The 11,769-nt window shown below is 49.0% G+C and overlaps 1 protein-coding gene across 3 annotated transcripts; it reads left to right on the forward strand.

Moving 5' to 3' along the window:
• The first annotated feature begins 612 nt into the window (after nucleotides 1-612).
• On the forward strand, nucleotides 613-6,846 carry KLF6 (KLF transcription factor 6). Of its 3 annotated transcripts, none has more exons than XM_081560558.1 (4): nucleotides 613-923; nucleotides 3,726-4,299; nucleotides 5,725-5,848; nucleotides 6,318-6,846. In XM_081560558.1, the coding sequence occupies exons 1-4, from the start codon at nucleotides 720-722 to the stop codon at nucleotides 6,367-6,369; spliced, it is 954 nt and encodes a 317-aa protein (XP_081416684.1). In that variant the 5' UTR covers nucleotides 613-719; the 3' UTR covers nucleotides 6,370-6,846. The 3 variants fall into 3 exon arrangements, with proteins under 3 accessions (XP_081416684.1, XP_081416686.1, XP_081416685.1); XM_081560560.1 differs by having other exon boundaries at nucleotides 3,726-4,173; XM_081560559.1 differs by lacking the exon at nucleotides 5,725-5,848.
• Nucleotides 6,847-11,769: the final 4,923 nt, after the last annotated feature.

Here is an 11,769-nt window from a genome sequence, read left to right on the forward strand (position 1 = left end):
GCTGGGCTAGGGTCAGGGGACCAGGGCCCAGGCGACCGACCCGACGGACGTGAACCAGGGCTGAGGGGACAAGGACGGGGACGGGACGACGGGGGTACCGGGACCGGCCCCGGGCGATCGGCCCGACAGATGTGGACCAGGGCTGCGGGGAGGAGGACGGGAAGACCGGGGCCGCGACCGGGACGGGAAGGGTAGGGACACCGGGTCCCCTCGGTCCCGTCGGCCGCGGCGCACGCAGCCTCTCGGCCGCGCACCTCCCAGCGCCGACTCCTCCGGCGCGAGGCGGCCCGCGCCTTATATACCCTGCTAAAAATAGCCTGCGAAACCGCCTCCCAATCAGAACCGGCCGAAGTTCGAATTCCCCCAATGGCGAGGGCGGTGATGGAGAGGCTCGGTCACGCCAGGCGGGGCTGCGGTGAGCCGCCGCCCGCGATTGGCCGGAGCTGACATCATCTCCGCGCAGCCCCCGGGCCGGGAGCGGCGTGATTGGGCGGCGCGCGGGGCGGGCGCGGGCGAGTCACGTGGGGAGGCGGTGGCGGGGGGAGCTGGGCGGGGAGGAGGGGAGGCTGGCAGCGGAGCTTTGAATAGGGAAGTTTTGCAGGGGTTACGTTTGCAGTCAGTCCGGTGTTTGCAAATATTGTGCGGGCTCGCGAGCGCGTCTCCGGGCTCCGGCCAGGACGCGAACCCGCGGCGCCTAATCGCTGCGCACTTGAGTTTGCATGAACTTCCCCGGCGCTGCAGGCACGGCCGCCGCGCTCCCGACTGCAGACCGCACGCCTCCCTGTTTTTACAGCAGCGGGGACGGTCTCTTCCAACCCGACATGGATGTGCTCCCAATGTGCAGCATCTTCCAGGAACTCCAGATTGTGCACGAGACTGGTTACTTCTCGGCTCTGCCCTCCCTGGAGGAATATTGGCAACAGGTAAATAGGGATTTTCGTGGGCCAGGTGCCCCGGTGCGCCGAGCAGGGAGTGCGTGCATGCACCCGCAGGACGGTGTGTGCTTGGAAGTGCAGTTCTTTTTATTTATTTATTTATTTTTTTATGGTTTGGGTAAAATTTTTAAAAAAAATTTTTTAAATATAATTACTGTTAAAACGTACTTGTGCCTCCGGCGCAGAAGGCACTTTAAAGGGGCCTTTCAGAGCGTGGAGCGGAGTTGTCATCTGAGTGGGGCGCAGCGGCGCCGAGCGCTCCCCGTGTTCTTGCCGTTTGCTGGGGCTACTGAACCGTCCTCCCGAGCGTAGACCCAGCTCCGCGGCCTGATCTCGGCCCCAGCCCTTGGCAGAAGTTTGGTGCTTGTTCCAGCTCCAGGCTCTCCACAGCTGGACCTGGTCATATGAACCTGCATGGACTGCCAAGGCTATTTTTTCTTTTTTTTAAGGGATTTTGTTTTCGTTTTGCTTTTTTGGTGTTTGTACATACAGGTTTTTCTTTCTTTTTTACTTAAGAATTTCACCAGCGAAACACCCACAAGCTCCTTTTCTCTACCAGGCCATTTTCCGTTTCCTTACGTTTGGAATCCTTAAGATTTGCCTCCATCTGCCTTGTTTTTCTTACCTGCTTCTTTTGTTGACCAGAAAAAAAAAAAGGAAAAAAAAACCCCAATGTTTGCACAACCAGTGACTTATCAGTCATATGACAATGAGCCTGTCCGAATTGCTTCTAGTCTCAGTTTGGGAAGGGGAGTCTCTGTTTCTGGCATTTTTTAGTGGAATTGGAATTTTGGGCATTGGACATTAAAAAAACTTAATTTTTCCCCCTTCTGCGTTAGGATTGCCTGAAAGAAGAGAGATTCTGACACTTGTCCCATTGTCTTTAAAAGAGAGAAGGAGGGTTTGGGGTTGTCTCTGCCCTACTAGGCTGTTTGCTTTTTGTCACAAAGTGAATTAGCAGATCTCATATATTCTGTGGGTTTCAAAGCTTATAAGGCTTTTAAGGGGGATGAAATGCAAAGTGGAACAACCTTCACATGCCTGCCTCATTGTTCACAGCCCTCCCTTCCCTCTCCCCTCCCAGCTTTTCCTCCTAAAGAAGCTTCCTAGGATGTGATTGAAATCGATCTAAGTAGTTTCCTTGGGCATTTGGGATTCGGGCCACAAGCCAGGCTGAGTGAGCTCTGGGTTGCCTTCAGAGGCTTTTAAACTCTCCCCGAGAGCTTCATTCTGGTCCCCAGTGCTCCTCGGCATAATGGGGATTTTAAATTAGCCAGATTATTAAAGTTTAACAAGGTCTCAGTAAACATGCTTTCCTTTTTCTTTGGAACATCCATGAAATATCTTGCCAGTCTCTCCTCAGAACACTGGAGGGTGCTTTGTAACCTAGACGTTTAATTTTAGGGGTAACAAGAAAACAATGATTGTTTTTTTCCCCCTCTGCTTGCTCCTGCTTGCGGTGTGAAGAGTGGGGGGGGGGGCGGGGAGGAGGGAAGGATATGTTCTGATAGCAGGCACCCTGCTAAATAAGCAAGCCTGAGCCCTTTGGGTGGGCTTGGCTAGCCCTGAAAATGATTTCCTTAAAAAAGAGAGCGGCGTTTGCTGTAGCAATGTAAATCTGTAGACTTGCAGTTGTATAGACAACCTTATATGGACATGTAGGCAGTTGATCCTAGTGAAGATAAGGCAGACATAATTTAATCCTAAAATGTTTCCTACCGTTTTTCTTTTCCAGTGGCTAGAAAGTTTGAGATGGTGGGGAGAGGGGATGCTGGTGTCTCGGCAGTTGTAGCTTCTGGAAAGGTTGGTTGTGGGGCTGGGGGGGGGCACTCTGTCCATGACACACTGCATGTATATTTGAACTGGGTCCTTTTTTTGGCCGCTGGTCAGAATTTCAAAAGGAAGTCTCCTTTGGCATTGCGTGAAAGAAATAGAGTGATGACTCATACAGTTGTACTCTTGGCCAGCAGATAAAGTTCTCGTCCATTGTGGGACTCCCAGCAGGGCCGGGAAAGGAATTTCCCCTCCCGCATCCTTTACAAAAGCAGATGGCCATTCTGGAACCATTTCTCCACTCCTGTTGTTGTTTTCTTCTGACCACTGTGGAAGTCATTTAAGTTGTGTGTGCACATGGCCCTGCACTTGGGAATGGCATTCTTTGAAAGCCTACTAAGGTCTGGGCTCCTCCACAGGAAACGGGTAGCTTCTGGGCAGCTCGGTTGATGTTCCTGACCCTAGACGTCCCCCTGGCTGCATCCACCCCGGCTGGGCGCGGCCTGTGCTGTCAGCGGTTCTCCAGGGGGGACATATGGCCATGTCAGAGCTCACTGTGCTGCGTGCAGCAGGCCCGCAGAAGCAGGCTGCCTGGGTGTCCTTCATGCACAGGGTTCTGGAGGCTGTCAGATAATCTGGTTAAACCTGTTGGGTGGGGGTGGGGGTGTCGGAGGCTGGTGTCCTTTGTGTGGCTAACAGAAACTCATTAGAAACGTCAACACTGTAACTCTTAACAGAAACTAGCTCCTCTGTGGCCATCAGCCATTTGTGGCCATTGTGGTCCACCTCGGGGAAGCGAGGAGAGGCTTCGCCCTGGTTTTCCTTCTGAACGTGTCCCGTTCTTAGAGATAGCTCTCCTCTCGCTCTGCTACAGACACGGAGTCCTATAGTGGCAAGGCCACAGTTGATCTGCCCTTGGCTCCTGCATGTTTTGTTTTGTTTCTTTTGGAATTGTGCTTTCGGTTCCGTTTTCGGTGTGGTCACAATCACGTGCCTCCCTGTGATTCTTTTGCACAGACCTGTCTGGAGTTGGAACGTTACTTGCAGAGCGAGCCCTGCTATGTGTCAGCCTCCGAGATCAAATTCGACAGCCAGGAAGATCTGTGGACCAAAATCATCCTGGCTCGGGAGAAAAAGGAGGACGCGGACCTGAAGGTGTCCTCTGGCCCACCCGAGGATGCGCTCCACAGCCCCAGCTTCAGCTACAACCTGGAGACCAACAGCCTGAACTCGGATGTGAGCAGCGAGTCCTCCGACAGCTCCGAGGAGCTCTCACCCACCACCAAGTTTACCTCTGACCCCATCAGCGAAGTCTTGGTCAATTCGGGGAATCTGAGCTCCTCGGTCACCTCCACGCCTCCGTCCTCCCCAGAACTGAGCAGGGAGCCCTCGCACCTGTGGGGCTGCGTGCCTGGCGAGCTGCACCCCCCCGGGAAGGCGCGGGGCGGGACCTCAGGGAAGCCGGGCGACAAGGGCAGCGGGGACGCCTCCCCCGACGGCCGCAGGCGGGTGCATCGCTGCCACTTTAATGGCTGCAGGAAAGTTTACACCAAAAGCTCCCACTTGAAAGCACACCAGCGCACCCACACAGGTCAGTCCCTCCTGCGACCTGGGCGGTGGGGCGCTGCTGAATTTCACCCGCCCTGGGAGGGGGCTGGGCAGGAGGCTGTCTGAGCAGACACATCCTCACCTCCTTTCTTCCCCCCCTCAAAAGAGTTGGGTCTCTGGGGAGGACAGAGTAGGCGCTGAAAGACTGGACTTTTGTGCCCGATGAATGGTTTATCGCTTTCTGATTAAACACTCAAGAGGTAAATAACATTCTTTGTCTACACCCAGTCCCCTGCCCACTCCCAACCACCTGGGTTATAGTGGCCCCACTGTGCCCAGTCGGCAGTGTCCGTGCATCATGTTATGTGGAGTTGCCTCTGACTTGTGGACATGAAGTTCGAGGGTTGGGAGGGGGTGGCCCAGCCGTGTGGCACACATGGGTGCCAGCCACCGTTGGGGGTTGTCTTGGCTGGCCCTATCGACTGTGAAGCGGTATCGTCGGCGGGCGCCTAGTAAGGATTTCTCTGCATGTCATACTGCCTTTGCTTTCTGATGCCAGTTTTTAAAACAATGATAACTTCCTAATGAAATATCACAATCTGGAGAATAGTTCCGTTTCAAGTTACTATGACAGCCTAGGATAACTGCTGGAATATCAGACATCTTAGAGCTGGGAAGGGTCTTTAGGGTCATGTCACACAGAATCTCATGCTGCCAGTAATGAGAGGAGATGGGAATTCCCAAAGCAGCTCAAGGCAGAGCTGGAATCAGGACCCGGGTGCCCTAGACCAGCTCCCGATGGTCCCAGCAGCACACTCAGGACTAGCTGTGGGAATTTTTTTTTTTTTTTTTTTTTAATTTCTCAGGTAGCACCTTTAGTGAAATCCTATTTGTAAAATGGCCAAGGGATGAAGTCAACTGGGTGTCTTGCAGGTCCTTTAGAAAGTGCTTTGAAGGCTTTGGAATGGGGCTTCCCAGAAACTCATGACCTCGGTTTTGGAGAAATGTAGTTTCCCGGAGGAAACTACAGAGCCTCATTCCACGGGGAAGTGAGTAAGGAACAAAATAAGTGCTTGAGAGAAACCGTTTCCATGGAGAAAGCAGTAAAAACCCAGGCCTGGCCAAGGCTGTGGGTCCAGTGGCCTGACACATCACCTCGGAAGTATTTCTCCAGTCTGAGTAATTGTCATTCTTCCATGTTGGCTCTGGTCACAGTCATGCGGCCCTGCCAAGCTTGGGTCCGTCCCCCAGCACTGGGAGTCCCCAGGCTAGGTCAGGAAAGAGCCCCTGCCTGATACCTTGGGAGGGTCAGCTCCCAGCCCTAACCGGTGTGTGTTCTGAGTTCCTGAGGGCAGTGTCCCTCTAGCCTGCTCCTGAGAGGACTCTCAGGCCGTGTGTTGGGGTCGCGGGGCCCCTCCCTCAGTGCTCAGTGAAGTCATGGCGTGCCTGTCATGTGCTCTCTTCCCAGGAGAAAAGCCTTACAGATGCTCATGGGAAGGGTGTGAGTGGCGTTTTGCAAGAAGCGATGAGTTAACCAGACACTTCAGAAAGCACACTGGTGCCAAGCCTTTTAAATGTTCTCACTGTGACAGGTACGTGCATGAACCACAGGGGCGGGGGTGCCATCCCCAGGAGCAGGCATGCCGCCACCCTGCAGCGGGCAGCCGTCCTCTGGGCCTGCAGTGGCATTTCTCTTTTCAGCCCAGGACTTTTTTTAAAAGGCTCTTGTTTGCCCATTGTCCAGGGTAGGAAGCCCCAGGTACTTGAGTGCCTGAGAATAGAGTGATTTTGTTCATACTTTCCGAGGAGCGACCCTTGATCGGTTTTCAGATTTGAAGGCCTGGTAGTGAAGTCCAGTGACATTCCCAGGAACTCACTGGTGGCCTCTTTGATGTAGATACTTCTGTCCGTTGGAATTTCCTGCCCCAAATGAGGATAGGGTGACTCAGCGGGGGGGAGTGCACCTTCCTGGGGAGAGGCTGAGGTTGGGGAGCTCGGGGCAGAGGTCTGTGACGGGTCGGGCAGGAGAACTGATGTCTGGGACCCCGATTCTCTCCACAGGTGTTTCTCCAGGTCCGACCACCTGGCCCTGCACATGAAGAGACACCTCTGAGGGGGCAGAGCGGCAACTCCTGCGGGCTAAAAAGGCTTCCAGGCTGAGACGGCCGCAGAAGGAGGGTGCATGTTCCAGCCAAAGCCATTTTGCACCCTGCCTGGTCGCCTCCAGGACCTACTGGGAAGGTCTTTCGAGGGCGAGAACAGTCACGTCCGAAGCGGCAGGGCACCCGGGGTGTGTGGTGTCTGGGTGGCCCCGGCTCGCCACTGGTTACCTGTCCTCTGAGTGGTCCCTAAGCCTTTGCCGTGAGCATGTGCACTGAGAATGTTAGTGGTGGGTGGGCTGTATGTGGAGGGTCTCCTACGGACTGGGTGACGAGGCACGTCCTTTCCCTGGCGAGACTGCAAGAGACAGAAAAAAAAAAAACAGAGTTTGAATGTTCTGTGTGTGAGGCGTGTTCTGTGAGACGAGATGACCATCTGTCATTTCCTGAGGGGGTGTCTGCGCCTTAGAGGAGAGAAAAAACAAAGACAAGAAGAAGGGAAGATGCGGAGGGCAGGCGTGGGCAGTCAGGACCCCAAGTGACGAGTGGGTGTTGGTGGGGAGAGCCCCTCCCCCCTCGGTGTGTGACGGGAGCGTTCGGTGTTCGGTTCAGCTGTGTGAAGTGAGTAGCTGGTGCTGCTTGCTGCGACAGAGTTCATTTGTTACCTGTTGTATACGCTGTGTACCTACAAACATAACACGTGGATAACTTTTCCTTCTAAGACAAAAGTAATGCATGGTCTGGGGAATTATCTGCTTTTCCATTTTTAAATCAGGACTACCGTTTTGGTTCCAAGTTCACTGAGCAGCTAAGATAACGATTGGTTGAATCAGGTGACCCCCTAGCCATCTGGGCCTGGCAATACATGATGCTCCCCCCCCCACCCCCGCCCCTTGGATTTATTCATAACACTCCCCTTCTAGAGAGGCGTTGTGCAGTGTAGGACTATTTTGTCAGTGGTTCCGAATTCGTATTATCTTTTTGGAGAATTTCAAGATGCCCTTGGGAGACATTGGGCACGAGTTGGGCGTCCGGGACACCAAGGCTGGGAATCGCTGGTCTAATGTCCCACTAGACTCAGAACCTAAAATTTTTCTCAGTTGGGTGGATAAAACCACTAAAGCTTAGAAACTGTTTTCTCATGCAGCTAAGTTTCTCTTATTTATGCCTTGAGGACTCATTTCTGGTTTTCTAGCTGTTAATGCACTGTAGATCTTAATAATGGTGCCTTACGCAAGTGGCCCCTCCTGTGGGGGTCTCATACAGGGGAATGGGTGATGCATGCTTTATTAAGGCTCTTTTTTCACCTGGCTTTGTACTGTATCAATATTTAATACAGAAAAAAAAAAATATCTCTTTAAGGTCCTACTTCACAAAGTCAAATAGATGAAAACCCCCCAAACAAGTCAGTATTTACTCAATAGCTTAGACAACTTGACTGTCAGTGTTCAAGTGGGAAACACATGATAATTGGAAAATCAGACCATTTCTGCCACCCTGAGGGTGAGACTTCAGTATAGACTTTGCACAACACTTGTACAGAGCATACACCGGCTGTGTTTAATATGTAACATTTTCACATGTATTAAAGATACCGAAGTATTAAAAAACAATGTATTTGCTTAAAAGGCACAAGTTTCTCGCGTATCTATCTAGCTATCTGTTGGTAACACAGAAGGTATATTACTTTTTTAAAAAGTGGGCGAAATTCTTGTGTATGTACATTTGTGTGTATAGTATGTGTATGTGTGTGTGTGTATATATATATACATATATATGAATAATATATAAATATTTTTTTAAGGAGAAATTAGAATGTATAGCTAGAAAATTCCACAGCCTGTGAAGACCTATTTCAAAATGGCCATAAAGGAGGTAAAAATGAAAACTATAACTTTTATAAAGGCTTTATCTTTAATTTAACAATTTGCCACAGGCCCTTGGCATCAGATCTCTTCCACACTGCCAAGTCATTCATCGTAATTGGCGGGTCTGTTATAGGGTCCCTTGGCCATTCAGAACTGCCATGAACAGAATACTAGCCCGCTGGTTGTTTGGTCTCAGACACACTAAGGTTTTGATTTTGAATGTCAGCCTTATTGAAGATCTAACCTAAAAGTAAGCTAATCACAGATTCTTTTTGAGAGCATTTTTTATGCAGATAAAGCTATTTTTTTTCCAGCACAGAGATTCTTCCAGTTTTTCCAACAAGTAATTTCCCCGAATTGGCATACCGCAGCATGGATAGCTGATCCTCCATGCAGCTGCTGGTCGAGGGTGTGGATCTTCTCTTTATATATATGTGTGTGTATATACATATATATATATATATATATATATACACACACACATATATATATATATATATATATACACATGAGTCTGGCTGGGCTGGTATTTTGTTTGATCTTCCTGAAAATGAGCAACGGTAAAAGCTCATATAACTTTTTTTTTTTTAATCTGGGCTGATGGATACACTTACCTAAAGAAATCATTTTGCTGAGGGGGAAAATGCACTTTTTTCTTTTGGCTGTTCCAAATCCAGACACTTGATTTGCTGGATTTTGGAAAAAAACTCCTTTTTTGGCCCTGCTGTGTGCTTAGCCATAACAGTTCCATTAAGCAAGAAGGTAAACAAAAGACAAAAAATAAAAAACTTGCACTGGCTTGTCTCACTTATGAAACACCATGTAGTGGTTTGATTGGGTGGGGCTGGGTGCCATGTATGTCAATGCCTGTAATTTTCATAATAAGCAAGTACATAAAGAATTACAATTCTGTTCAGGTGATAACTGAGCCTCAATCAAGCAGAAACTTTTTGCTTGACGTTAAAAAATTTCTATTAGTGAAATTTCTTTTTTTTTTTGAAGCACCCTGTTATCTAAAAAAAAAATCTTTGTAAGATTTTTGTAAAATTTTGTTTTACAAGATTTTATTTGAAATTGTTTTTTGCAAGATTGTTATATTTCTGTATGAATGTATTTTTTATTGGAATAACATAAAAGAATTCTTATCAGCATCTTGAGTCTGGCTGTTTTTGTGGGGGGGGGTGGAGGAAGGGAGTGTTGAAACAAATTCCTGCCAGATTAATCACTGGGCTCCTCCTTGAGAAATCTTCCTTATGCAACCCCAGCAGCCACTTGCCTGTCTTCCTCCCACTCACCGTCCTGGCAGCAAAAGTGGAAATAGGAGCCTGGGGTTGGTCCCCTGATGCGCACTGGGTTCTCCTCCAGGGCCTGGCCACCAGGCTTTGGGGCCCAGGAGGAAACTCTGGCTGTGCTTTCGCTGTTACTCCAGCCTGGGAATAAACTGCAGAGGCATCCGAGGAACATGGGACAAGCACCTCCTGTTCATTTCCGATGCTCCTGGAGACCTGTTCAAGGTCAGATGCTCCTGGGCACCTGTTCCACCAAGGCCATCAGAGCTGGGGCCCACCCCCAACCTGGCCTGAACACCTGGCTGGGATGTCACTCAAGAGAGTGGAAAGGACACAGTGGGGACAGCAAGCCCCAGAGCCATCCCTCTGGCCTTCAGGACATCTCCCTTACCTCTCCCCCACCACCACCTTCTCTGGTCAGACCAGCAAAATAGGGCAGGAGGTGAAAGATTATTTACCTGATCGCCAGATTTTTTTTTTCCTTAAGGCAGATGGGATTCATTCAATGTAAAGTTTTTTTGAAAATAGGGTAGCTTTTGGTTTTCTAGAAACGCTTCCTAGCATGAGATCATAGGCCTGCTGTGTGATGAGTGGCAAACGAGTTTGTGTTCAGATCATATTAAGCTCCTTAGTGGGGACAGGGTAGAACTGGTATGCGCCTTCTGGAGAGGGCGGTGGGATGGTGGAAATTTCCAAGAGATCGAGCTTCTTAAGCTCGTTCTTAGTTTAAGGAAGTTCTCTGATTGTTGCTGAAAGGGCTCCCTGCGTCTGTAGCAGTTCTACATTTTGCCTTGTGAGCAGGGTTTACACAAGCTGCCTTTTAATTTGATAATTGGGGAGGAGAAGCTGAAGTGCGTCCCCAGATTAGGAATGTTAAGTAATTTTCTTTCTAGAACTGTGGTAAAAATATCAGCCATTCGAAAGGAGTGTGGTGTGGGAGGGTGAAGGAAGCAGATGCAGTTTTTGCTGGTACTCTTGGGTGTGTTGTGTTCGAAGCACATGTCAGGATGACTAATAGTTGGATTGCCCCGACTGTAGAGCTAAATAAAGGCTTGATAATGCATTCTCGGCTACTAGTGAGACTTGACCACTTTGTCATGCGAGGACTATGCCGAACAGCCCAGTTATGTTCAAATAAGGCTGCTAGGAGAACTGCCATGCGAGGAATCAGCTGTAAACCCAGGATATTTATAGAAGGACAAAAATTTTCACTCTGCTTAACAAAAGTGTTGAAACCTAGCTAAAAGAAAAGATCTGTGTGCTTTTGGACAGTTTACTGAGCCACACTGGACTTCAGCTTTCTTATTGCTGAAATATTTTGGGCTTGGTCACATGTATCTAGCATTTTGTAGAGCACTGCAATTCTGTGGTCTGTGAGTATAGGGTGGGCTTCAAATTACACGTCCACCCTCCTTGGAATGCTCCGCTCAGATCTAGAGAGTTCCTTCACGCCACAGTAGATGGTATTGTTGAGAAAATTGCTCTGACTGAGAATGGAAAGGGGAACGTTCTCAAATATCCCCTTGCCCCTTTAATTATAGTTAAGTTATTTAGACATTTGGTGCCATAATACATACCATTTTTTAAATTAAAAACAAAAACAAGAAACAACTCTTTGAAAACAGCCATTGTAGCCACAGCAGACCCAAAGCCTCTAAGTTCTCCCATCTCACCAATCCCATTGCACAGGTTCCCAGCTGACCTGTGTGCCCAGAGGGCGGGGGAGGCGGTGGAGTCAGGTTGTTTAGTTTTATATTTTAATTGCTGTGGAGAAAGAACATAGCTTTCCTGTGTAACTTCCTTCTTAATTTTTAACCTTATGCCACCATGAGCTATTTTTTTCTTTTTCTCTAAGTTTCTTAAAATTGCATTTATTTATTATTTTCTTTTTTTATCTTTGGCTCTGCTGGGTCTTCATTGCTGCAAAGGCTTTTCTCTAGTTATGGTGCCACAGTTCCTTACTGCGGTGGCTTCTCTTGTTACAGAGCACGGGCTCCCAGACACACAGGCTTTAGTAGTTGCGGCTTGTGGTAAGCTAGTCTTTTTTTTTTTTTTTAACAACTTTCCTTCCCAACTTGAAATATTCCCCTCCTCAAACTGGGTGATGATGAAAACAATAGTATCTACCATTTGTTGTGTCTTAACTATGAGCCGGGGAGGGAATATGTTATATATGTGTGTCTGTGTGTTACTTTATATGTATTTCCCAGTGTACTTCATATGGCAGACATTATCCCCATTTCATAGGTGAGGACTA

Source organism: Giraffa tippelskirchi, chromosome 13, assembly GCF_054371585.1.
Source record: "Giraffa tippelskirchi isolate mGirTip1 chromosome 13, T2T-mGirTip1v1.2.pri, whole genome shotgun sequence".
In the NCBI taxonomy this organism is placed as follows: Eukaryota; Metazoa; Chordata; class Mammalia; order Artiodactyla; family Giraffidae; genus Giraffa; species Giraffa tippelskirchi.

Bases quoted from the DNA above. Each gene is read 5' to 3' on its own strand.
- KLF6 (XM_081560558.1), top strand. From the start codon at position 720: ATGAACTTCCCCGGCGCTGCAGGCACGGCCGCCGCGCTCCCGACTGCA. The intron at 924-3,725 runs GTAAATAGGGAT...TCTTTTGCACAG, and splicing joins TGGAGGAATATTGGCAACAG to ACCTGTCTGGAGTTGGAACG. The intron at 5,849-6,317 runs GTACGTGCATGA...TTCTCTCCACAG, and splicing joins AAATGTTCTCACTGTGACAG to GTGTTTCTCCAGGTCCGACC.